The 27,997-nt window shown below is 35.6% G+C and overlaps 1 protein-coding gene across 1 annotated transcript; it reads left to right on the top strand.

The window, feature by feature from the left end:
• Position 1: 1 nt before the first annotated feature.
• LOC147385024 (Rab3 GTPase-activating protein catalytic protein) lies at positions 2 to 27,742 on the top strand. The gene is made up of 22 exons (XM_086426944.1): positions 2 to 158; positions 2,983 to 3,026; positions 3,160 to 3,223; positions 4,729 to 4,843; positions 4,938 to 5,005; positions 6,547 to 6,644; positions 7,453 to 7,624; positions 8,873 to 9,095; positions 11,711 to 11,837; positions 11,997 to 12,106; positions 12,198 to 12,290; positions 14,198 to 14,326; positions 14,502 to 14,635; positions 15,848 to 15,940; positions 16,086 to 16,159; positions 19,693 to 19,879; positions 20,102 to 20,173; positions 23,118 to 23,157; positions 23,487 to 23,764; positions 25,895 to 26,072; positions 26,176 to 26,387; positions 27,240 to 27,742. The coding sequence occupies exons 1-22, from the start codon at positions 99 to 101 to the stop codon at positions 27,534 to 27,536; spliced, it is 2,868 nt and encodes a 955-aa protein (XP_086283070.1). The 5' UTR covers positions 2 to 98; the 3' UTR covers positions 27,537 to 27,742.
• The last annotated feature ends 255 nt before the right edge of the window (positions 27,743 to 27,997 follow it).

Genomic DNA, 27,997 nt, shown 5'->3' with positions numbered 1-27,997 from the left:
CCCACGAAAAGTTTACGCGGGTGATGAAGTAATCTAACCGTCTGAAAGAGTGTCTTTTAAGCTGAAGTAGAGATCTCTACTTTCTCTTTCGAGCTTCCATGGCGTCGTCCTCGAACAAGATGGAAGACAAAGGCGAAGAAGAAAACCTAGAAGAGGAGGTTTTTCCACTCTATTCTCTCTCTTTTGTTTTCTACATTCGAACAATTAGGGTATTCTACCTTGTGTTATAGTTTAATTTTGAGATTGAATTGGTTTCTGTCAATTATCTTTATGTTTTACAATTTCTGCTAAATTGTTACAAATTTGAAGGTTCGTTTGTATCGTTTTAAACTTTTGATATCGATTTGCTCTTATTTGCGCATTTGTTTCAACTAGTGTTATGTGATTCGAATCTTATTCGGAGATTCATGAAATTAATTTTTGGATCGGGAATTCAAATCGGATTGCTTAGCAAGAAAATTGCAAAATCTCGAGACATTTTGGCTAGTTCTGGTGGATTTATGTTGCTCAACAGCAGATTTATGCATATTTAGTTGCTGGAATTATTTACTATTAATATGGTTAATTTCACTGAATGATTGATTTCTGATTTAGAGTTTAATTTTATAGAATAACTTAATTCAATTAATAAATGAAGATTGTAATGTATTTTTTTTTATTAGGCCAATCCTTGTTTCTCAGTTTCTTGTAAAACATTCCAAATTTCTAGTTTTGATTTGGTTCAATAGTTCTTTTAGGGAAGACTTCTGGTCCTAACAACAGGTGGAAGGTCAAAATGTGAGTTAATCATGATTTTGATTCAAAGATTAAATGGTTTTTTTCCCCCCAACTTATTAAAAATGTTAAAAGTGCGAGTTAATTTACTTGTTAAAAAAGTCTAAGAGACTAAATTGTCAAAAGATCGATGAAAGAGAAATTCACGCATAGATATAGTTATGTACACCCATGATATGATGTAGACTAGATAGTAATACTATTATAACAATACCAAAACCATGTAAATGTTCCCTTTTTCTTGTAATTTAAGTTTCCAAGATTTATTCTCTAGATCTATAAACATTTTTTTTTTAAATATCCACAAAACAGATAACATCTATTGTAAAAAATACTCAATAATTTTTAAAAAACAAGTGATTTTTTATTCATGATTTTTTTTTTTAGCTATGTTAAATCGCAGAGTTGTTATGGATTCTTGTATTTTGGCAATGTTTTGGAAGCACCATGGTTCAACACACACATATACATTTGAAAAAGACATGCTTAAAAGGAAATTTGCTAACTTGACCTTGCCTTGAAATTTACTTAAAATTATAACTTGGATTTTTGCTAAGGGAGGAAAATTCCTGCCATTATGTGGTTCACCGTACATTTCGTTCTCGAAGAAACAATTATAAAATTTGCCTCTGTAGTTTGGTCCACTTATCTAAAATAACATTCTTGACCTTTTCTAGCAATACCCTCTTGGTCAAAACATGGGGACCACTACGAGCCTTGCTATCCTTCACTAGAGTGAGGAGATTACTCCTCTTTACTATTTTTTATTTTTTATTTTTTTTAATTTTATTTTATAATCATAATTTTTTCAAAAGAAGAATGGTAAAGAAAGGAAGTCGACATGGCCTCCTAAAAGTACAAAGCACTAAAAAAAAGTCACTACAGACAAGAAAACTACACCACTAACAACAACTCAAATTATCCCATCGGAATACAAAATCCTCAAAGGAGACTCCTTCAAAATCCTTGCTCATCTTACTCTAGAGAAAGAGCAACCCTAGAATGTCCAAAAACACATCATGAGGCGAGTTCTTCACTTCTAAAAGGACTTTTTTTTTCTTCTCCTTCCAAAGACCCCACCATATAACAAATGGAAGTAACACCCTAAGATATCTTCTTATATTGGAGAAACATTAAGGCTTCACCTGAGAAAAAGGTGCCAAAATAGAATTAGGGAAACCATACGAAACTGGGAGAGAAAGTGATCCCAAATCTCATAAATGAAAGGACAATGCAAGCATCCTGTCAAAAGAGGGAAAGTTGGCCTTGATCAAAAACACCCTGGCAAGCATCCCAAATTATTTCCTCTCTTTGTTTCCTATACCTAGGGGTGTAGAGGCAAATCTTGAGAAATTAGTAGGGGGTTTCCTTTGGAATGATAAGGATGGCAAGATGAAATCTCACTTGGTCAAATGAAAAATCATTTGTTTCCTGAAAATTAATGGTGGGCTTGGGATTGAGGGTTGAGAAGAACAATCAAGACTTTATTAGGCAAGTTGCTCTAGCGTTTTGGGGAGAAAAATCATCAAAAGCTAAGTATGGGGACAATAGATTTGGCTAAGAGAGTCAGGAGGCAAACTCGTCCTATGGTTGTATTTTGTGGAAGAGTATTCTCAAGGGTTCCCATTATTTTAACAAGGGAATCAATTTTAGAGTGGGGAAAGGTGACAAGGTACGATTTTGGGAAGATAAGTGGTGTGTTGACTCGCCTTTCTGCACACGGTTCCCCTCACCTTTTGCAGTGTCTCTTAAAAAATAAGGTTGTGAATGGTTGATTCGCGGTAGAAACAACCTCAACTGGGATCGGGGTTTTAGAAGGAACTTTAACGATTGAGAAATTACCGAGGTGGCTACTCTCCTTGGTATGCTCAACTTTACCCTAATTGATTCGTCTGAGGAGTACAAAAGAGAGTGGAGCCAAAATAGGAATAAAAGTTTCTTTGTTCGTTCCTTCCACAAGCTGCTCCTCCCTTCTTTTGATATTGCATTCCCGGAGATTTCCATATGGTCCCCCATCCCCTTGTGCCTTCAAAGGTGGCCTTTTCATCTGGTTAGCCTCTTTAGAGAATATTTTAATCTTGGACAATCTAATTAAGCGTAGTCTTATTATTATTATTATTGTTATTGTTCTTCTTCTTCATATTATTATTATACGTTTGTGGTTAAGTAATGATGGAATAAACTGATAATTATTCAATTTTGCTGCAGCTTGAAAGGTTTGATGATTTCACTCTTGCCTCTTCATGGGAGAGGTATTGGCTACTGCCTTGGTACTTCTTAAATGCAAAAGTTCCTCCTTAGGTCTGTTAGCGTAAACTTTATATCACAAATTGATTTGGGAATTGAAAAAAATACTTTATCATGTTGAATTTTCCTATTTTTCAGATTTATATCTGAAATAGAGTCTTTTTGTCGGCAATGGCTATCCGATGGTCCGAAGAATTTGTTGGTACGGTTGTTTATGTTGATAAACACATTCATTTTGATTTACTACATCATGATGTATTCTATTTCTCGTTGAGTTTTTATAGTTATAGTTAATTATGATAATAATACAATTCTCATGAGCAGATTGTGGTAAGTTTTCTTCCTTCCTTTTCCTGCATCTTTACCGGCTGTATTCATCTCCATAAAGTGATTTGAATAAATGTCTAAATTATGTCACACTCTATCTTGAGCATTATGTACACTCAGGGGGGGAGCCAGGATTTTCTTGTAGTGGGGGCAGTCTATAGTGGTTCGATAAGGTTGAAGAACATGAAGATGAGTGGTTTTGAGGCAAAAAATTCATGGGTTTTTTGGTTAGAGGCTGTAAAAAGGGCATTTAAGTCATTACTTATTAGTTTATGAGAGAAGACCTGAGTCAAGGGGTGATATCATCAATGGGGGTGAGAGCAACTGCCAAATATTAATCAAATAGAAAGGTTTTAATAAACCCAAAAACTTGAGTGAGGTGGGGGCAACTGTAAAAAGTTTGTGGGGGCAAACTCAAAATACATCAAATCCCCAAGGGTAGAATGCAATTTTTTTTAAAATTTGTGAGGGCAAGTGCCCCCATTATAAATCTGCCCATTACACTAGACAGTTTGCTATGCCTTTTCTCTTTCTCTTGCGCTTTTTCAAGTTTCAATACATCGAATCTGGCCACATATTCTATTTTGTGCTGCTTCACTCATGGTCTGGTTCAAATGTTACACTTCATTGATTTCACTATTACTAAAAATATCTTGCGACCTGTTTAATAATGACATGACACTTCTCATTTATCATGTCAGATGTGTATTGTTGCACACTACCTATTATTTTAGGGAGTGTCACCCTTTATCTTAATGAATTACTAATTAGAATAAATTTTGAAAAAAGGCTGATGTTCTCCATTCCCCATTCACTAAGTTGTTAAGTTGTTAACCGCAACCATCGTTGTTTGATTTTTAAATCTACATATAATTATTAAGATATTCTACAAATCAATGGTATATGGAAGTGTCTTCTTTTGATTTTCTTATATTTCTTGCCCTTTTTTTTTATTATCTTTTTCGTGTTAAATATGGCTAAATTTTATATCATAAGTAATGTGTATGGACATGGCATCACAGGCATTGACACCTTGCATTCATCTCAGACAATGCATATGTGGCCGTATCATTGTCACCTTACTTGCAAAGTCATACATTCTTCCGATAATATGCTGATTAAATCTTCAATGAACTATATAACCTATGAACTTGAGTTCATTTTTTATGCTTTAATTATTGCTTCTTGTGCCAATCTTGATAATTAGAACCGTGCTGTGAGAATAATTATAAAGTTGGCTTCTATATAAGTTTCTATCGTGATCAAATTGTTTTTTGGCCAATGAACTAAGAGCTACATAATTTATCTTCTTTTATTTTTCCCGCCATTTGTTGTGTTTAACCTTTCTAAAATAGCATTCACTTGTTCATTTGGTTGTAGGACAAAGGTGCAGTTTTCTTGGGTTCTCCCAAGAACTTATGTAAAGTAAACTCTGAATTGAAGTATGGCATGAAAAGCTATTGCTTGGAGTACTACTTCGAGAACAAAAGTGATGGTACTTTTCAAGTTAATTAAGTCTTCACCATTTACTTTGGATAGTGTGGAATGTGCTTTACATTTAATTGATCTTGAGCTTTTGGTTACTGTAGGAAAAAGTGTGGACTGGAAAGATGATTTGCATGATTTGCAGTTATCTTTTGGAGTAAAGGAGTTTCTGGTACGTATCCCCCCTTGGCTTTGGTCATTTTCTTTTATCATCAATAAATTAAGTAAAGATTGCATAAAGCAGTATTTTGGATATTGGAATTCAGAACTGATGAACGCTACTCAATTTCTTCATTTTGTAACTTGTACTACCTTACTTTCAATAGGCTTTGGTTCTACCAGACTGACAGATACCCATAAGACATGCTTAGCTTTTAGCTCTGTAGTGTACCTTAGTTACGAAGTGTGTTCAGCCAACAAGCTCAAAAGTCAAAGTGGGTTCTCAGGTCCTATCTTCCATCCATATTAGGGGGAGCATGATATAAAACAAACATGTTTGGAATTAAGTATTTTCTATTTCGAGACTCTGATTAGTTTCTATTTATTTTGTTTGGATTTAGTAAGTTTCCCATTTGGAGAATGGTAACTTGAAAGTGTTATGTAATCAATTTAGAAATTGGTTTTATGATTCAAGTTTTAAAAGTTCTTGGGAAGTTTCTATCTTACTCTTGTTTCAAGTATATCTGGAACGTTACACACTTGCCTTTCTAGTAGGCATATCTCTACTAACCAATATGATTAATTTTATTGAATCCCTTGATCTTCATCAACTAGGACTCTGGTTTATTTTAAATTAAATGATGTTGATTTTTTCTAATTCCATATCTTCAGACAAAATTATGCTTTCATTATGTCATCTTGAAGGGATTGTACATATAAGATAGTAACTGACTACCCTTTATTGAGCAGAATCTTGGACAATCAAAAAACATGTATAAAGAATGAGTAGCCAAATTGAGTATGATGAGCTGGATGAGTGGTGAGTCTAGGAAAATGAGTCAGGAATGAACATTAGTGTAGGAATCTGTGCAGCTCCAGCAGGTGATTCAATAAGGGTAAGGCATTTGAGATGGTCTGGTCATGTGCAACGGCATTGATCAGGATTGAGAAATGCATTGGTGAAGATTGAAGGCTCTATAAAGAGCAGATAAAAGCCAAAAAGGATCTGAATTGCTGCTAATGATTTCATGGCCTATGCATTAATGGAGTATATGGCTCTGGTTCAAATGGAATGATGGAGAAGGATTCATCCTGTGGACCCAAATAGCTGCGACAAGGCTTGGTTGTCTTTGATTATGATTTGAAGATGAGACCAGCAATAAATCTTTTCTAATTCTAGGGGAATTTTTATTTTTATTTTACGAGTGAGTCCAATCACCATTCTATTTGTTTGTAGCAAATTATGAAATTCTTGGCTTTTGTATGCAACTCCCACAGTGAGGCTTCATCAACTCTAGAATTTCTTTGTAATACGTTATCATTATGAGTTTATTTCCAATTTTATATGCACATAATTGTTCTCTTCTATTTTCATGTCTGCAGAATGAATGTCTTTTTCATGATTATTAATGACCAAATCTATGATTTCTATGGAACTGGGCATAAGTTGGAACCATGTGGCTGACTATATAGGTTCTCCGTATTGTAGAAATTTTGGAGTTCTGATTTCTTCTGTGTAAATGCTAACTATATTATTTCTCCATGCATCACCAGGTGATTACACCAGTAAGTGCCAGTGGGGTGGTCCTTGATGCACCTGAGGCTACTAAACTTCTAAGTTCTGTTGCAATTGCTTTATCAAACTGTGGAAGGTGGGATTTTGCTTGAATATTCTTATGTACAAATATATGGGTCTATTCGATCTTGAAGGAATCAGAGGATGATTATAAGAGGGTCATGGGGCTTAACTGGGGTGTGACACACCGAGATTGGAGGAAAATATACACTCAAAACTCCCCCTCACCCATGGGGGTGGAAAGAATTGAACACGTGACCTTTACGAGCCTAGCGCTCTGATACAATGTTAACCAACCAACTACTACAAAATACCGATCTATTGGAGAGGGGGAGAATTATGAATATAAGAGGTTCGTGGGGCTTAACCGGGGTATGAAAAATCCGAGAGTGGAGGAAAATATACACCCAACACTCCCCCTCACCCATAAGGATGGAAATAATTGAACTCATGAGCTATACTAACCTAGCGCTCTGATACCGTTTTTACCAACCAACTACTCCAAAAGACCGATCTGTTGGAGAGGGGGATAACTATGATTTTAAGAGGGTCATGGCGCTTAACTGAGGTATGACAAATCTGAGAGTGGAGGAAAATATACACTCAGCATAGGTAATTAGTAGCGGCCAATGAAGTAGAGTAGCATTTGTCACTAGAATACATCCTTTAACTGTATTACTTTGGTTTTGGCATTTCTTATCTCTCAACCACCATCGCTATTTTCATTCCTATTTCTTTGATGAAGATTTTCCTCTTTTCTCCTAATCATCAATGGAAAGGTTATTCGTCTTTTTATTTGTAATAGATCGAGCTGTTGGGTTATAAGTTGAGAAATTAACTTTGTTTATTTAATTGTGATCTCTTGTACACTTCTTGTGTTTCAGCATGTGGCCAGCATTTGTTCCAGTGCATGATCCTTCCCGGAAAGCATATATTGGTATCCAAAATTTGGGAACAATTCTTACTAGAAGGTTTGAAGCAGATCGTATTGGCAGCCAGGTTCCAGTAAGGCTTATGCATTTGGAGGGATTATATGAGTTATTTGTTTCAAAGTTCGTAAGTTCCGGTAACCATAATTCGCATTTTATTATTGGATAGATATCTGTATGATTTGGAGTCGATTGAATTCGTCTTATATTTTGGAACTACAGACAATATAGTCCTGCACTTTTCGAGTTTGTGGTGCCTGCTATCTTTTCTTGCTTGTAACTTTTCTCATGTTAATGCTATTTTCTCTTTCCTCTTGGGAGCAGGTGGTATCTTCATGTATGGGGATGAGAGTAAAGTAGTTTAGGGTGCTTCTATTGTATTGGATCATAACCTTTTTGAGGGAGAGGTTGAGAGTAGTTAGTGTAGGAGTGGGAAAATGGGTTAATGTGTGGTTATGGTAGTTTTATTCTCTCTTGATTTAAATTCCTTTTGCTCTCAATGAAATTGTGGAGAGAATATTATTAAGAATCCTTTTGGATTTGGAGACGAACCATCTCAATCAGTAAATTTGGTGGTCCGATCTCCCTCGAACGAGATCTTTCTCAATCTTTTCCTCTTTTTTTCTTATTTTTTGCAATCAAATCTAAGTAGGCATGTAACAACAGGTTATTTGTACACGGCTTAGTCATACACAGCTCCGTGTTACCTGAATGGAGATGAGTCTACAAATATTTTGGGTGAAGATAATTTCCTCATCATGGTGATAATCCTCACCAAAATCAGCTAATTCTGAAACTTCCAACCCTATCAAAAGTGGATTTTTTTTTAATTGGGCAACCCTATCTAAAGTGGATTAGAAGTTAAAATGATATGCAACGTCCATTTCACAAAAAAACTTTGAACCAACAGTTGGTGGGGTTAGAAGTTGCAGAATGAGCCTTTTTCTTTTTTGTGGAAGGATGTCCATGGTTAGGACATAATCCTCAACTAAAACAAGCCTTCGACTCATCTCCATTTCAAAAATTCCTTATTACAAAAGTCAGACACCAAAATGGCTGGCTGACTCTCTTCTCTTTCCTAAAAAGGTAGACATGATTACAGCATTCCTAACCTGAAAAGTTCTTTTTTCTTCTTTTACATAGCTTCATTTTACGTTCCTCTTTGAAACTCTAGTTTATGCTCCCCATGCCAGTGCTTCCATTGTTGCATGATTGTCATGTCTTTTATTTGGTAACTTGAGTAATATTAAAAAAAATTATTTCCTTTCCACTTCATACTGGATTTGATCTGGTCACATTCTGCACAGTTTAAACATTCATAGTAAATTCAATTTTGTCTTTCTGATTTTGATACTTCTTCTATTCCACATTGAAGGCTTTCTCCACAATGGACTTCTCTACAAGTTTTTTCAATGTACACTTCACAATGAAGCTAACTTACAGAACACCTCCTGATGATGATGAGCATGATATAAAGGGAGGTGATCCCGAGATTAAAGAATCTGAAGGAAATCCTGAAAGTGAAACGTTCAGCAAAACACAATGGGATGACGACTGTCCTTGGACGGAGTGGTATTCTGCAGAAGACCCAATAAAAGGTAATTTTCTTTTGTCTTTTAAATTTTTTTTTTTCCTGCAAATGGCCCCATCCCATGTCTTCTAGCGTTTGGTCTATCCTTGGGAAAACAACTGAGATTGTAGCCATTCTGACAAGTTATTCTTGGTTACTTATTCACAAATTATTAATCAGGGTCTTCCAGCAAAGGGAAATGCTCATCTAATAATTCTTTGGAACATAATGTTTATCTTCGTAGGTTATAGCTTTTTATGCATGACTTGTATGATCTAGCATTCAATTATTAGATTGAGGTTTCATATCTTTGATACCTTTGGTTTGTAATATTGTAACTTCAGAATCCACTGTACATCTTGTTTTCAACATGAGTAATATTTTATTTACTTTAGGGAAATTACTTAATGAACCCTGGTGAAGGTGTTTATTTCTAAATACCCCTGAACTTTTCCACAGTAACTTGCTAGTCCGGTTAGTGAATTTTTTCTTTCTTAATGGCCCCTCTCCCCTCTTTCAATCATTGAGATCAACCTTTGCACAAATTGACCTTTTACAACTGTCGAGATCAACGATTATAAATCATCGATTTCGACATTTGAACATGAATCATTGAGATCAAGACGATTTTAATTGATCTTGAAAATTTGAATCTCGATCTTGACGATTTGAGTTTGATGTTTCATCAGGGGAAGGGGGCATTAAGAAAGAAAGATTTTTACTAACTGGGTTGTTAAGATACTGCGCAAAAACTCAGAGTGTATTTAGAGACACATCCCTACCACAAGGTCTTTTAATTAATTTTCTCTTAGTATGGATCCTGCATTTTAAATAAATGTTCGATTAAGTAATGGCCTGTGCTGCTCTTATGTTCTTTTTTGCGTTTGGAGTAGTGCTGAAGCTCAATAGTCCCTTCAAAGCAATAGTATAAATAGATAAATTGATAGGAGGGAGGGAACCATCCCTTGGTTGACCTTCGTATCAACATCATCTTGATTGATGATTTTTAGGCTTCTAGCCATTATATATGCAGGCAGTTCTACTACTTGAGCATCGAGTGCATCACATGTGCTTCATGTTGACTTCTTAGGTAGTAACCCGTAGAGAAGGATTTAGATTAGAGAAGAAGATGATTGAGGAGAAGAATATGTAGATGAAAATGAGAAGAAGATGATGGAAAAGGAGATGAACTTAGTTGGTTCGACCTCCTATCACATTCAATTTATATCGAATGAATTAAAGACCCTAAATTAAATCTGTGGTCCCAAGGGAACAAAAACAACTAAATAAAAATGAAAGATATAAATCTTCCATCGACCGGTCTGTTATTTCCGATCGATCGGATATGATTTCCACCCTTACATCATGCCCAACTTGGCTCAATCTATCAGAGTATCTGTAAGTCTAAAACCCAGATGGTCAGTCTCATTTAACAAGTCTAGAACATATTTTCTCTGAGAAATACAATTTTCCTTCTTGGATTGGGCTAACCTCAATCCCCACAAAGTACTACTGAAAGCCAAGGTCCTTCGTCTCATATATATATATATATATATATATATATATATATATATATATATATATATATATTTGATAGATAAAATTTTATTGATAAGAGGACAAGAAGTCCTCAAAGAAAAGAACAAGAAACAAAAAAAACAAGTGACTATCTAATGTCTTCAACTATAAAAAATCGGCTGGATTATTGTGTGTGATCACAATATCATTTACATATGCCATTAATGCAGTGACTTTGTGTGTAGCCTACCCGCCTACCCACCTGATTGCACTGCTGAATCTCTCAAACTATACACACGAATAAGAAAATGGAGAGAAGAAGATGATGGAAAATGAGATGAACTTAGTTGATTCAACCTATTATCACATTTTATTTATATTGAATGAGTTATAAAGTGGATTACAAGGTGAACAATTATGGATTACCCATTTCATTGTGGATTTGAACTCCACATTGAAAGTGTTAGAATTTCGAGAGGTGCTGATTTTTTTTGGGATGATCTCCATGGTGATGAGACCGGCCTCACAAGAAAGGCCGTTGATTCATCTAGATGACGGTCCAACAAATCAAGCGTCATTTTAGATATCAACATTTGAGATGTAAATGAATCATGACTACATGTATCATCATTTGTAGATCATCATTGCTGTATTTTCCAGAAACTAACATTCAATGTTGGGTCTCACTTGCTATTATATCATTAATTTAATAGTGTTATGCTCTCTGCATTTAGTTACTGATGTTTATGGCCACAATACCTCCCATTTAGGTGCCTGGATTTATGTTGATCCCATTCTGAACCATCTTCTCTGGAGCTGTTAGTCACTAGGTGTGTGGATGATGCATTTTCATTTCACTAGGGTTTTCCCTTTTGACTTGCCCTGTAATTTAGTTTGAATCTTTTCTGACATCTTGAATATTTTTTAATTTTATTATTTCTTTTAAGTATGGAAATATTTCAACAATTTCAATAAATGACAGTTCAAAGGTTTTGCAGTTGCTTGAAGCATTTGTTTTCCCAAGATGGAAATTTTTTTGTTTCTCGAGACTGAAGAGGGATTTTAATTGGTTCACCTTTTTTTTCTTTCTAAATATTTTCTACGCTTTTATTTCTACATGTTCAGGGTTTGAGTTGATTGCCATATGGTCAAATAAGATGGTTGAAAGCTCTCTGGAGATGGCCGAACTAGAAAATGCTTCACCAAATGAGGCTAAGAACTGGCTCCTTTTTCCTATTTTATCTACATCTCTGTAAGAAGTTTAATTTGATCAGTAGAAAATTCATAATTTTTATAAAAAAGAATCAGTACCTTTTTTCTTCCCCTTATGATTAAACTGTATAATTATGCAGACATTTTTTTTACATGCTTTGTAGCTTCTTTTGTTTTGTGTCTGTCTTTTGGTCTTCAGAAATGATGATTCCAAAGGAGATGCTATTGGTTTTGCTTCCCAATTACGTCTATTAGTAAATGCGTTGGACATCTCCTTTGAGGGACAATTTATCGAAGATTTCACATCAGGTTTGAAAACAGTTCTCTATGTGTTCTAATCTTACGATGATATGCTAGATTGTTTAAGATTTTTTTCCCGTCTTTTCTTGACTTATGGCAGTTGAAAACTTGAGTTCTGATAATGCTAAGTCCTCAACTACTGTACCTCCTCCAACAGTTCTAGATCGCGTCCTCAAAGATCTCTTTCATGAAGGTACTCAAATATGGATTTTGTTGTCTGGGTACTGCTCCATGCGATTGATTACTATTTTTTTCCTAATAAATACTTTGGTATTCCTCTACGTGTTTAATACTGGTTGTTGACATATGAGTTAAAACTTTCATATAGAAATATGTGCCACTGTTTTCTTTAGTAAGAGGGAAGCATTGTAGCAAGTTATGTGTTCTCTTGTGGTGCAAAAGTTCAATCTGAAATGGGCAAGTTTTTTCTGTATTTCTACTCTACAGTCTCTTTCTACAACTTTTCTTTATACTTTTTCGAACAATGGTAAATGTCAGTCCTATTTCGAGCCTTTATATATTTGGTAGGCAAGTGAGTGAGTAGTTAGTAGTCAACAGGTTTGAACCCTGACTTTGGTAGTGGCCAAGGTTCAAATTTCATTTCATCTTGGAATGTTGCGGTTGAGGTGTTCTGGTATTTAAACATCCCGAGATGAAACATTACAATTTTTATTTTCATTATTATTATTAAATGCTTTTCAGAATCTTTTGTATTGATCAGTCTTGTTCTAGGCCTTTATCGTATTGGTTGGCAAGCGGGTTATTTGTTGGTAGTCATCAAGTTTGAGCCTTTATTTGTTTCTTATTTATATGTTTTGGCCAAGACATTCTTTTATTGGAACATTCCAAGACGAACCCAAAATTTACTCTGTTCTCTGCTTCTGTAAATTAGAACCAAGAGATAGGTGGGGTGCCTCTTATGATATGGTCATTTTGCACCTATATGATTGAATGATAGGTCCATCAACCAACGACAATTTTGATCACCCAGATCACACAAAATCATCCTGATTCGTTATTTCAACTGTTGAATCAAACAGTTTTTTCATCTTTTAAGCCTGTTAAACCATCAACAGCAAACCCAGTCTAGCCCAGGCTGACTATAGTGATCATTAATATTTTAAAATTAATTAAAATAATATAGTGATTTTAATTTGTCAAAATTTAATATGAATTTACTGAAACCAATTATCAACAATATTCTACTAGTATAGAGATACTATATTATATTTGGGTTGTGACCCATTGACTCCTAACTCCTAAGAATGACTCATGAAAAAAACACATGATCCCCACCCTTTAAACACAAAATCCAATGGTTGAGATTTATGAGTATCTTGATAACACAAATCTCAGAGATACTTATCCCGATGATAAATCTCAACAATGGAATTTTGCATTTATAGGGTTGGGATCGTGTGCTTTTTTCATGAGTCATTCTTAGGAGTTAAGGGATCCTAACCCATTATATTTCCATTAGTGTATAATTTTAAGTTTTGACACCAATAATACTTAAAGTATAATTTATATAAAAAATAAGTGCTACGCTACTTCCAATCTATTGATATGGACTAGTGATATGGAAAAAGTAGTCTACTAATTGAGCAAAAAATAGTCTTAGCGTATTCTGTGCATATCAGTGTATTCTGGTGCGTATCAACAAGAAAAAGTGTGATATGGTTAACATAATCTATTAGATTCATTTTATGACCTAAACATGTTTTTTTTTTAAAACAATATCTGTCCCTAAAATACTGGTTTCGATGACATTTTGGTTAAACATGCTGTTTAAAATTAAAAAAAAACCAATATCTGTCCTTCGAGAATTTTTTTTGAATCTTGGTGGTATCAACACTCACAGAATTATGTTTAGGAACCTTTATTCTGTGGCAATAAGAAATATAGTCATATTACTGCTCCTTATGCCTAGACGGCGGACACCACTATAGATTGCCATTTGCCATTGGGGTGCATAATCCTTTTTACTTGATCATGCTATGCATGATGTTATTCTTCCCTTATTGAGTGTCTTATGCATATGGGCACCTCTCTGATTTCTCGTCTGTTAGTGTTCACTAAACAGTCTCTTACCACATACAGGAGTGCAAATCTCAGATTATGCCAAGGGGGAGCATAAAAATTCTCGTGCTATTAAAGGCGCACCTCTAGAATCACTTTTTGCCCAATTTTGTTTACATTCTCTTTGGTTTGGTGATTGCAACCTACGAGGTATGTAAGGGCACCAGGAGTTTTCTGGCTTGATTTTGTCTGTTTTTATTGAATCGGTTTTGTCATATATCTTGTATAGAGCATATGCTTAACGCCAAAAAAAAACTTTTAAAGATAATAATGCAAAATTACAACTTGTTGACGAGGTTTTGGCTTTCTTCTTTATGATAATTAGCTATATCCGTGCTCTGGATAGAATTTGTTCGAGAAGTTCGTTGGTGTTGGGAGGAGTCACAGCCATTACCCAGAATGCTAACTGATGGTGCTATTGACCTATCTACGTGTGTAATCTTCCAGAAGCTACAAATGGTAATCACCATATCCACATACATAGGTTTTTAGAGACTATACATTTCTTAACTTTAAACCTTGAGACTTATGTGCATGGACTTGTGACATACTTCGCATCTTAAAGTTTTGTTAGTGGGTATGGTTCACTTTCCTTGTCTGAATTTTGAAGTTAATATTTTTTTGTGAAAGAAAATAGTCAATAAATTCATGCTGGTGAACTGTCGATTTTCATTGTTTAAATGCATATTGGAAAAGGGTGTGGTTTTTCTATATCGGGCATTTTACCATAAGTTGATTTACCAAATACCAGTGGACAGAAAAGGGGAAAAATGGTATTTTGCCGATGTACAAAAGTAACACAAACATGGTAAGCCTGAAAATTATTGCAAGGATGAAACACTTTACTTTCATCAGCCATGGGTTAAGGTTTTAATGGAAAGAATGGGTAATTCATTTATAAAAAAATAAAAAAAGGGATGGTTAACTTAGTGATTTCATTTCAGCCAACAAATGACATATAAGAATCTTATTGGTAGAGACAAACCTTTTGTTAGATCCCACCAAGATCAGAAGAAACCAAATCTCGATTTCCACTCTGGTATAATATGATGCAATAATTTCATTTTGGGAATCCTTTATTATCACATGTTGTGGCTAGTACCTGATGGTATAAGTTCATTTGTGAAAATCGACCATCCAAACCACGAACAAATTGACTCTTGTATATATGCACACAGTTTCTCTCTACAAACTATTTATGAGGAAAATAAAAAAATGCAGATCCGGTGTTCTATTCCAAATTTAGAATTATGGTCACAGGAAATTGTTGATAGATACTGGCTTCTCCATATCCTTTGCTCTGTGATGCGAACATATGATAAGCACTGGATCTCCGCCCAGTAACTATGCTTCTTATGGTTATGATGAACTGGTCTCCCAACACTTCTGCCTATTGTCTCTTGTTACATACAAAAAGCACTTCAAATATGGTTTACGGAAGACCCTACCTTACTTCTGAAATGCAATGAAGACAGTCTTCTTTTATTGAAGCTGCCATTGGGTTCTTAAACACATGATATGATGCATTTCGCAATGTAATTGCAAGTATATTAATTATACATCACATTTCTTATGAGCTGATTAAAACGTCTAGATTGATGTTCTTTGTGAGTTTGTTTGGTGGAAATACGAAAATAATTTCATTCATACATTTCCACTTTGCTTTTTCAGCTTGCGATATGCATTGAGAAGAAGCGTCAATCAAATCACAATGTTAAGGACAGTGTTGAGATCAATAGTCAAGCTTCTGATCATAATGAGGTGGTAAACGTTGGCTATGATTGATATATTCTTTTTTCAAATGCTTATACTGTATGGTATAAACAATGTACCTTTTGTAATGATTTGATGCTTATTTTAGTATACATTTTGGAGTGGAGTGTAATTGTCTGACATGAAAATATAATAGGGAGGTGGCAAAGTTGGAGGAGATTCAACACAAAATCAGATATCTACCATGCAGATTGATGCAAAACGTGACAGGTGAACCGAACAAGTGGGAACCCCATAATTTTTTCATGTTAAGTTAGGCTGAGCTACCTGTACACATTTTTCTTACATGTGGAAGATGCTCTGGGAGGTCATTTTCACTTCTCAATTCATTTGTGTTTGTTAGCTTTGTTATTCCGTTACCATTCAGTGTTTTTATTTTTTTGGATCAATGAAAAGGTATATAATTAAATATTTAATAAAAGGGGGGACAAAAAGAAACTAAAGGGTAAAGCAAAAAAATCTGATTGTACCCATGAAGTTATCCTCCCACATAAAGTTCCCTAACAGAAACCTTGAAGTCAGTGAAAGAGGAAGTCCACAACAAATCTCCCATTAGAACTTCAAATGGCAAAAACCTCCATAGAATTCTACCTTTGGATATACTAACGTGGGACCACACAAATTGTTCCAAACAACTAGTAGCACTCCCAGGACTCCCTTGAGTAGCCACAATGCATAATGAAAGAGTCCAATGATTCTTCATTAAATTTGTAGAGGATGCATCTATTTGGAATCCCCAATCCCCTACTAACCAAGTGATCAACTAAGAGTATTATTGGGGTACCAACGTTCATAAATGATGGTTGTATGACTACGACTTGCTCAAGGAAAAGACACAAGATGTCAAGGTACTAGAGGGGACACACTGACATGTTTGTTATTGTAGGTATTGCTAGATGGTTCTTCTGTGGCCACGATTGTTTTTTGTTTGAAGAATTAGCTAGCATGACCAAGTGATTTCCACACGTGATGGAAAACTATGCCAGACATTATGGTGATAACTCTTATGTGAAGGTATACCCGAGGATGGGTGATATGTTTTGGTTCTTAGCAATGATATCATTACTGGTCGTATAGCATCTGTGGATGCATCGTTATGTGAGCATCTCTAATGAAGGATATAGCTGCATTCCTTAATGAAGATTTGTTGTGTTCTGTACTTGGCTAATAATCAGTGATGGACCAATTAATCACCGTGCTTAGTGAAGAGTAGTTGTATTAGGCAACGAATGATTGGTGACAGACTTGTAGTAGGGAATGGTTGTGAAATATTGGTGAAATGTAGTGATTGTTTGAGACTCAATGGTATTGGACATCTTTTACCGCAAATCAAGTTCTTGAAACTCACAATTACATGCATGGTTCAAGTGTTGATGCCTTACGTGCCTCACAATCGAGATGTCTCCTAGTTAGTCCTAGTCTTGGATGAAGCTCACCAATGTTGGAATTCTCAGCGATGGTAGGGAAACTAAATATTGCATACTTAGTAGGCATGTGAGCCACACCTTGCAAGGTGATCCCAGAGTTCTAGCTATTGAATACCCAGTAAACTTGCAAGCGCCCATCGTTGTCTCCTTGGTGATGGAAAATGACCCTTGTCATTACCCCCAGTGGCAAGGAGGTTCGCAAGTTGCATCTTGCTGAGTGTCCTCTGGTGTTGTAAATACTCAACACTCGATGTGACCTATGGGTAACAATCTGTTGTGCAAGTAATGTGAAAACCATTTGCGTTGATTGTTATTGAGGGAGAACCTAGGTTTTATGTATAAGTCCTCAAAAGAGATGGAAGTCATTGTGTCATTGGTTGCCACAGTCGACAATAAATCAAGATCTCTCACCAACTTACTCTTCTTTCAGTGCTCAAGATGTAGTGCTTGCTTAGACAAGAGTTTGAGCTCAAGGTATGGTAAAGAATTGTTTCTCGTATTGCTTGTGACATGCTTTTGCATGTGCAATATCCACCTAGGTGGACGGAAGATATTGGCTACTTGCCCTATCCATATGCCTTGTCCATGGAGGTCATTTACTTGTCAGAAGGAGTTTATTGAGTCAAAAGTATTCTTCCTCAAGGGAATAATCTGATATTATGGCAAAATACCTGAGATGCACAGGGAAAGTGATTTGGCGTATGGGTCATGTCTTTGGAATAGGGATCATGACGGAAATATTTTTCCAAAGTGGATTATTGAGGAAGTTTACATAGGCCTAGATTGGTTTTCCATGTTTTATTGTTCATATCTTGCAAGGGTTGCAAATTGTGCAACCGAATGGAAAGTTTTCATAATTCAACCTTCTCAATTGCATACTAGACCATCGTAGGTCAGAATGGAATGATGGACTGCAGTGTTTCCATGGCCATTATCAATGAGTTCCTCGATCAATTGGGTGGAGGAGATTAATATGGCCATTTTGTGGATTAGAGTCGTGTATGAGGAAAAAGGCCTTGTATGAATGGCATCACGTTTTGTGTTTCATTCTGGAAGACAAGGAATTACTTAACATCCTCTTTATTTGGGGGAGGGGGTGCTTCCCCATCCTTCCACGTGGCCAACCCCTTGGCCATTCCATAAGCATTCCCTAACCTAGAATTGACTTTTTGTGAAGCTAGAGTGGATTGTGATGGGTTCCTAATTGGCATGGGGTATGCCATATGATAGTGCCAAGAAAAGCAATTAGAATTATGAGTTCGTTGATGCACAAGATTTGTGATATTGTCTCATATGCTCAGCCATGTCACTGGAGTAGGAGAATGCTATATTCGATCCAGTCGAGTTTCAAACCGATAAAGCAAGTTGTAAAGCGGGGGAGAGATGAGGATGTTGTGATGTCTTGATAGAAAGACTAAGAAAGATAAAATTAGAAATGAATGCATTCATGAAAATGTAGGAGTAGCCTCAATAGGTGATAAATTAAGAGAAAATTAATTGAGATGGTTTAGTCACATGCAATAAATGCCATTAGACAATTTCCATTTCCGTTGGGCTCGACAAAATGTGTAGGAAAGTAACAGAATTTTATTATAGAAGGTAAAAAGGTGGGTAAAATAACTATAGTAGTCTAGTATATGTCATTGTTAGACGTAAACGAAAATCAAGTTTCTAATGGTGTTACATGAAAATTTAATGTTAATGTAATACAAAAGCATATTTAATAAAAAGATGGTTACAAACTTCCCTCTGTAAATTACGTAACTTCTCAATGATACTATGATCATTACTTGATAGTGTAAGGGCATTTTCGAAATGAAGTGGCCAAAAATGTTGAGCATCACTAGAGGAGTGCACTCATTATATAGCAGCAGAGATGATGGTGCATTGGATGGGTTTCTTTGGCCTTTATTGTTGGCTTACCCTGGAAATTAGCAACAAATTGAACTAGATTACCAACTAGATTGAGAATAACTGGATTTTCTCCTTTCTTCTGAATACTGCATTTGACATGTACTTCAGACTTATTTCCTCCATATTCAGTGTTCACTCTCCATTTTGCCTGGAAGGAAGTAATTCAAATTCCAATTTTTTTTAAAAATTTATTTATCGGTAATTCAAGTTCTAAATAGTTGATAGATTAAAATTTTCAATTTTTCTATATTTTTGTTTTTTGAGGTGTTGCATTTCTCACCTACACTACATTATATGTTTGCTCCTCTCTTTTTGGTGGTACTGTTTTGCCTATTAAACTGGAAATAAGTCTATTTTTCCGTGCATCTGATTTGGTGCACAACTCTGCTGCTCTTACTGCAGTTCCTTGGGACCAGATGGTCAACATGGTTCCAAAACAACTGTATCAAAGTCAAGTATTGCTACTCTGAATGCTATGGCATCTACGGATCTAAAACCAACAGACAAAATCAGGAAAGGATCAGCTGGAGTGGTCGGTTCTATGATGCTTTTGAACGCATGTCAGAGGATGCATGCCCCATATACCCAGGTTTGTGGTTGACATTTCTCGACTATTAAAATGTTCTTTTATTTTGAGTGCGTCTGTTACCACACCAACTTTTGCTAATGCCACCCCAAGATGTGTGCTAATTCTTTTTGATTTACACATGAATTGGGGTGGCATTAGCAAAGGGGTGTGGCAATAGAATCTCTCATTATTTTATGTGTATATAACAATACCATCATTGATTTTCCCTCTAAAAAATGATAGGATGCACCAATTATGACAGAAGATATGCATGAAGAGCGGCTCCGTGCAATTGAAGCCTTTGGCAGTGCATTTGTAAGCTTACTCTCTTCTATCATACTGAATCTGTTTCTGAATTACATGCACTTCTTATCTTCCGAGATGTTCCATTCTCAACAGCTCCACCTTTGGTAGTGGTGATGCATAAATTCTCTTGCGATGTGGCTGCAATGGTGCCTATGGCAGCCCTGGACTTGGTCAAGATAATAAAGTCCACCTGAATCATGTCTTCCATCAGTCATCCTCCCCAACTTTAGACCTTAAAATACATTAAAACATAAAAAAGGCATCTTGAAAATTTTAATTTCATACTGATTTTACTTACTTACATGAAATTGAAGGGTAACTTGGGAACATATAGAACAATGATGCTGGTTTTAGGTCTGCGGATTGATAAGCTTGATCCATGATCTATCAAATATGTTCTTCTTGGACACAGTCACACCTATCAGGATATTGTTCATATAGTCCTACTCTTTGTAAACATTGTATATGCAAATGTACATTTTTTTTAGCCCACTTCCCTCTCTGGTGATGGTGAATTGTTGCACTTTGATGGTCATCCTTCTATGCTCCCCATGCCTGTTCCTCCACCTGAGGGAGTTACCATAAATCAGGAAAGGATCAGCTGGAGTGGTCGGTTCTATGATGCTTTTGAACGCATGTCAGAGGATGCATGCCCCATATACCCAGGTTTGTGGTTGACATTTATCGACTATTAAAATGTTCTTTTATTTTGAGTGCGTCTGTACCACACCAACTTTTGCTAATGCCACCCAAGATGTGTGCTAATTCTTTTTGATTTACACATGAATTGGGGTGGCATTAGCAAAGGGGTGTGGCAATAGAATCTCTCATTATTTTATGTGTATATAACAATACCATCATTGATTTTCCCTCTAAAAAATGATAGGATGCACCAATTATGACAGAAGATATGCATGAAGAGCGGCTCCGTGCAATTGAAGCCTTTGGCAGTGCATTTGTAAGCTTACTCTCTTCTATCATACTGAATCTGTTTCTGAATTACATGCACTTCTTATCTTCCGAGATGTTCCATTCTCAACAGCTCCACCTTTGGTAGTGGTGATGCATAAATTCTCTTGCGATGTGGCTGCAATGGTGCCTATGGCAGCCCTGGACTTGGTCAAGATAATAAAGTCCACCTGAATCATGTCTTCCATCAGTCATCCTCCCCAACTTTAGACCTTAAAACACATTAAAACATAAAAAAGGCATCTTGAAAATTTTAATTTCATACTGATTTTACTTACTTACATGAAATTGAAGGGTAACTTGGGAACATATAGAACAATGATGCTGGTTTTATTAGGTCTGCGGATTGATAAGCTTGATCCATGATCTATCAAATATGTTCTTCTTGGACACAGTCACACCTATCAAGGATATTGTTCATATAGTCCTACTCTTTGTAAACATTGTATATGCAAATGTACATTTTTTTTAGCCCACTTCCCTCTCTGGTGATGGTGAATTGTTGCACTTTGATGGTCATCCTTCTATGCTCCCCATGCCTGTTCCTCCACCTGAGGGAGTTACCATTGTTTATGTCCCTCGTGAGGAAGCAACCCCACCGTAGGTTTGCGTTTGAAGGAAAAAAGATAATCAATAGTTCCAGGCACCCCAATCCGGCCCACCATCATCTTCCTCGCCTGATGATCCAATTCATCTTTTGTTTCCCGGTCCTCCAGTTGCATTACCCCAAAGTATCACTCATTCACCATCCATCTTATTTCATAATTTCAATCTTTTGATCCTTCATCACCATTCATTCAACTTTTTTATCTCTCAGTCTTCTATTTCATTTGGTTTAGTGGAAGTTTGTTTTTCTTCATAAGAAGAAAGTTGGCCTAGGTATTAGAATATTTAGATTCATGGACTCTGCTCTGTTGGGGAAAATGATTTGGATATTTGGGATCAAGTGTGATAGTTTGTGGAGAATGATCATTAAGGCCAAGTACGGTAAAAGTGTCCTAGGTGCGAAAGTGGGGAGGTGAGTTTGTCTTACGGGTTCAGTGTCTAGAATGGTATTTATAAACTTGCTCGTGAATTTCGCAAAAAAATGTTTTCAAAGTGGGGATAGGAAATCAAGTGCATTTTTGGGAGGATACTTAGTGCAGTGAGTCTCTTCAGGTGCTATTCCCTTTTTTTTTTTTTTTGGGCTTGATGCCCTCTAAGAAATGCTTGCCGCTATGTGAAGCTTTATGATTCAAGAGGGTGGGGGTAGCTACCCTGAGACTTTGGATTTAGAGTGATTTAACATTGGATGGTCCTGGAAACCGCTAATCTTATGAAGGTCATAACTGGTGCAACAGTCGTATTATGAATTTCTGCGTGGTTATCAATTGTCAAAGGTGCCACACAAATTCTGTTCTATAACACTAAGAGGAGCCTTTTTTTAGCGGACCCTTTAAATTACATTAAAAATTGCACCCTTTGATCCTAGAGGCATTTGTGACCGTTGAGACAAAATTAGTTCTACACTGATATACGTTATTAATTTCCATGTGGATACAAATTGACAAAATCACCAGTCACCACACAAATCTTTCTGTAATCTTAGGAGGAGCCTTTCCTTAGTTGACCCATCAAATTGCATTAAGATAGAACCCTTGGTCCTATTGCCATCTGTGACTTTAGAGAGAGTGTAAGCCCCTAGATTCTCTGCATATGCTCCATTATTCTATCTTCTGCATTTTGGCTCCTTAAATTTGGTCATAGTTGTTGGTTACTTGCAACTCAATAATCTTTAGATAATTGTTCTTCCAACAATTATCATATGTCTGCTGTGGTTATCATATTTGGATTTAATTATTTTAGGTTGAAAGGTCAATCATTAGCACACATCTTTGTTCCATTTATTTCGTCTTCTTTTTTCATTTTTACCATTTTGGAATCTGTTATTCTTTGATGAATTTTTCTTAATTTAGGAGGATTTGTCATGTTTTTGTTACTGCAGAGCTTTTCTGCGCAATTGGAGAGAGAGATCTTATCTTCGGGTACAAGCTTCAAACCTTACTTTCATATTACAAAGTTCACCTACTTTAATGTATGGATTGATTTGTGACATTTGTTTGTAACATAGAGAGAAATCTGGCCAATCACGGGGAGATATTTGATACATAGTGAAATGGGACCTTGATTGTGAGAGAATGTGACAAAAGTGCATCTATTCATGTACTAATGTGATCAGATAGATGCATGGTTGTTGGGGTGTTTTGAAGTCTGAATAATTATCAGAAAGTTAGGAAATATATGGGGCTTATGATGCCTCTTGTTTGTTATGAATTGATATGGGCTTATGATGGATTTATTTATTTTGAAATAGATATGTCAGCATTCAAAGCGGCAAATCCAGATGCTGTTTTTGAAGATTTTATTCGATGGCACTCACCGGGTGACTGGGAGACTAGTGAAATCAAACAAAATGGAAAATCCAAAGATCATGCAACAAAGGGATTAGAAGATGAATGGCCTCCTCGGGGAAGGCTTTCAGAACGCATGTCTGAACATGGGAATTCATGGCGGCAAATCTGGAATGATGCACCTGCTTTGCCAGCTTCTGAGCAGAAGCCTCTTCTTGATCCAAATCGAGAAGGAGAAAAGGTATCTATACACAGGCAAAGGAATAACTTGAACCTAAAAGAAATAGAGTATTTTAGAACTAACACCCCCCCCCCCCCCCCCCCCACTTGGTTAAATTAGTGATATTAGGTTTACCCCCATGTAAAATGCAAGATTAGGTTTACACCACCTTAACTGTAAGTCAAGGTTGCTTTTTCTGGATGATTTGATAGTGAAATTTTGATTTTTTTCCCCCCAAATTTTGATTTAGTAATTTAAGTATTTGAAGAGCATTTTGAAAAAAAAATCAAAATTTTATCGTTAAATCATCAAGAAAATACAACATTGACTGACGATCAAGGGGGGTAAACCTAATATCACCAATTGAATAGGGGGTTATTTCTAAAATACCCAAAGAAATAACACCTTTGAATTATGACCAATACCAGGTATATAAACAGTGATTTCAAATCTAGAGGCTAATCGTAAGCGATACGCTATCCTAGTGATGCATTTTACATCACACAGCTTCAGTAGATAGCTTACCATGTTTAACTCCGGCGCAAGAGTGCTCAATCAATTTGGAGAAAGTAACTTGAACAAATATGAATTGGATTCCTCATTCTATATAGTTTTCTTCTCGGGACGAAATAGTTCTGTTTCCACATGTATAAGCAGAATTAGGTCACCCGTCCAACTATACTCATACCCTAGTGTCTTTTATTCAGTTATCTTGCTGATGAGCGTGAAATCAATCCTTTCATAAAGCTAATGAAGAGATTTTATAGCATACAACTGAATTACACAGTGGCGTGCCATGCTGTATAGACCTGAAAATTGATTCCTTTGGCATGAGTTGGCTCTATAATATAGTGATTTTGAAATTCTATGACCTATGATTTGAATCACTCAAACGATTTGGATCTATATATGCATTAAATCCCTAAAAATTATGTGACTCCTTTTGTGAATCTTACAATTCTTTCAAATATTTTGGTTTGAGTAAAACATGGTACACAAATAATTTATTTGGGACAATGGTTGTGTTTTCTTAGATGCTCAATAGCATCTTTTTTACTAATTAAATTTATGGAAATTTCCCTGCTACATTTTTCTATACAAACAAAATGATACAATTGAAAATCTTGATCTCATGTGAAGATCAAAGATTAATAGTCTTCTTTAACCTCCATGAACTGATGCTAAGAAAATAGTGCCTATTTTCACAAATCTTGTTGAGCTAAGTATTATAATCTACAACAACTAGTTCATGACTTTAGGGCAGATTGTGATGTTTGAGATGTCAAATATTTTGAAAATCTTGGTATATTAAAAATGACGTGACGAAAATGAGGGGTATTTTAAGCATTATCTAAGAAATCTCCCTTACTTTAGATTAATGGTTAGGATTTGTTTCTTAGGTCTTAAAAGTAGTTTTTAGGGCTTCATTTTTTTAAAATATTTGGTTATGAGAACATATACAAAAAATTTAGTTGATTAATAATATTTTGATAGCTTTTGACGGTTTCCTAACATTGGTTAATCTTGATGTTCCTTAGGATTCACTTGCAAAGAGATTATGGTGTTATCTCTTGCTTCAATCACCTTGAAAGACTATTTTCAGTTTTCTTGCTGCTTTTTCTGATTTTTTTAATAAGACCAACTTATTTCTCTTATTCGGGCATTGTTTTCTTTTGCATCACAAAAGATCATTTTACCATAATTTTGTCATCAATAAAGGTTCATTTAAAAAAAATGATTTATTTATTTTAAAAGGGCCCATAACAATATTTTTCATTGTAGATGAGAGAGGAATTTAATTTGATGATGAATTGATTATTTGGCTCATAAGGACTATGTACAAAGGTCTGTATATAACAATGGAGGACCGACAATATTCTGATTTTTTTAATAGAATTTTTTAGATTTATATATGTTTTTTTTTTCTTATTTTATGATGAAAATATTTGTGAATCCTATGATTTGGCGACTCGGCCCATTCCACTACACATGGTTTTACGATCTTAAATCAAGTTCAATAACATTGCTGTTATACGCCTAAAATAAGCTCAATTGTGTTTGCAAAGACATCTTTTTATTTGCTTTTAATATTTCGTCTGTGCTTCCTTTGGGACTTCTGACCAACCACGATATTGTAATTTGCTTCCATAGATCCTTCATTACTTAGAAACAATACGGCCGCATCAGTTGCTTGGGCAAATGGTTTGTACTGCCTTCAGAGCATCAGCTGATACACTAAACCAAACCTCCTTTGGAGATTTAAAGGAGATGAAGACCAAAGTAGGGCAGCTCTATCTGACAATTGCATCGACCTTAAAACCTTTGCAAGGTATATAATTTCTTTCCTATTTTCCTTCGTCTTTCATGCTTTTATATTTGTTATGAAGTGCAAACTAAGGTGTACAATTTTTGTTGATGTATGTACATTGCAGCAAATCATTTTCCTGACAAGGGTGAGATCGTTGATGACCTGAGACAGCTAACCGATGTCTTTAAACATGTGGAGACACTACTAATCTTTGCTGCTTCTATACATCGTAAGCTGTCGCTTGCACCAAACCTTTCAAAAGCAATTTTTGGGGATTACTTCGATTTTTATCTTCCTAGAATGGGTACCGGCTCATTAGACAGTGACAATCAAAAGGTATGATTCCATGACATCTCTTTAGCGAAAGCGAAAAATATAAGCTCCTATCTCATAAGCTGTTAGTATGGAGTATGGACCATATAGCTTTGAGGTTGACAGTGTAGGGAGTGGCTACAGTCATACGCTAGATCTCCTACATGAACTATTGACCTGATCAAATGAAGGTAATCATCTGATCAATTATATAACTTTAGTGGGTCTGAAACATAGTCACAAAGTCTGAGTACGGGTTTAAAACAGCAAGGTAAAACTTCAGAAAAAAAAGGGGGAAATGGGAAAGAAACATGAGAAAAAAAACAATGAGACATAAAAATAAACAAAATAATATAAAAAATGTGTATATAAAATAATACAGTAGACATTTTTTAATTTATTTTATGTTCTCAATATAACCTGTTCTCAAATATATAATTATATATGTTATGATGCTAAAAAATTTACTCATCTACATATTTTTTTATCAAAATAATACACTAAAAAATTTAGGTTTTTCAACAAAAAAAAAAAAAAAAAACTTGTTTAAAACGTAAAAAACCCTAATTAAAAAAAAACACGTTTTATTTATCGTTTTAATCTTCAGATGCATAAGTCATGTTTAAAAAAAATGTCGTTTTTGTTATCGTAGTCTGGAACAATATAAAGAATGTTCCAAAGAATATGGATCATTAAAACTATTTTTGTGCCAGGTGTCTTGTCGGACCAAATAAAATGTAGGTTTGAGCCATTGTAGATGATATTTAGGTCGTCTTCAAGGCTATGATAAAGGGATCTTACGTCATTCTTTTAGCATTAAACATCTTGTAATTTTAGCATTGTCTGACATGCTTTGGTGTTTATGTTCTTGGTTAGGAGTTCAATGTGAAGCAACATGTAAGGATGCAAGAGAGACGAGCAGTCGTGAATATGTTCACACCACCTACAGCCAACCAATCCTGGAGGAAAGTTCTGAGTATGGGTAATCTTCTCAATGGCCATGAACCAATTCTAAGGGAGATCATCTTTACCAAGCGGGGGAGTGGCAGTAGCAATTACTATGGAAGCCACACTTCCAAGAGCTCTAGTCATGAAATAGAAACACATCGAATGTACATTTGTGGAACATCGAATGATCTTTGTGTCGCCCTTTCTGTCACCTCATCCGATTGATTAAACTCCTCTAATGGATGAATCTATAATTTTTTTTCTTTGGGTCTAATTAGTTTTTTTTTTTTCCGGAAATATTTCTATTTAAATAACAGTCGGTCATTCATTTACTGTATTCTAAGAGATTTAGTGAAATAATACAGAGTTTGCTATGATGTGTATAAACTTTTTGATATAATATTAATCACAAGGTTATAGATGTGCAAAGATTAACGAGACTTAAATTGTAAAGGAGCAGCAGTTGCACTCCCAGATTACCCATTCTTACTCCCCATTTGCACCCTGGTATAGGGCCCGCACGAATATCATATTGCTGAGTATCCAACCCTTCATTGAGTTATCTTCACCAAGAATGCCGACGCCGTTGACAATCACCCTATTTGACATCACTCACCATATGAAAAGTTGATCTGAACAGACACTGTATGATAACAACACATTCAATTGAGGTTGATCCCAATTGG

Source organism: Akebia trifoliata, chromosome 15, assembly GCF_017979445.1.
Source record: "Akebia trifoliata isolate Shusen 1 chromosome 15, ASM1797944v1, whole genome shotgun sequence".
NCBI classification, from domain to species: Eukaryota; Viridiplantae; Streptophyta; class Magnoliopsida; order Ranunculales; family Lardizabalaceae; genus Akebia; species Akebia trifoliata.
Note: the sequence above shows the minus strand (reverse complement) of the source record. Positions and strands in the feature narration are given on the sequence as shown.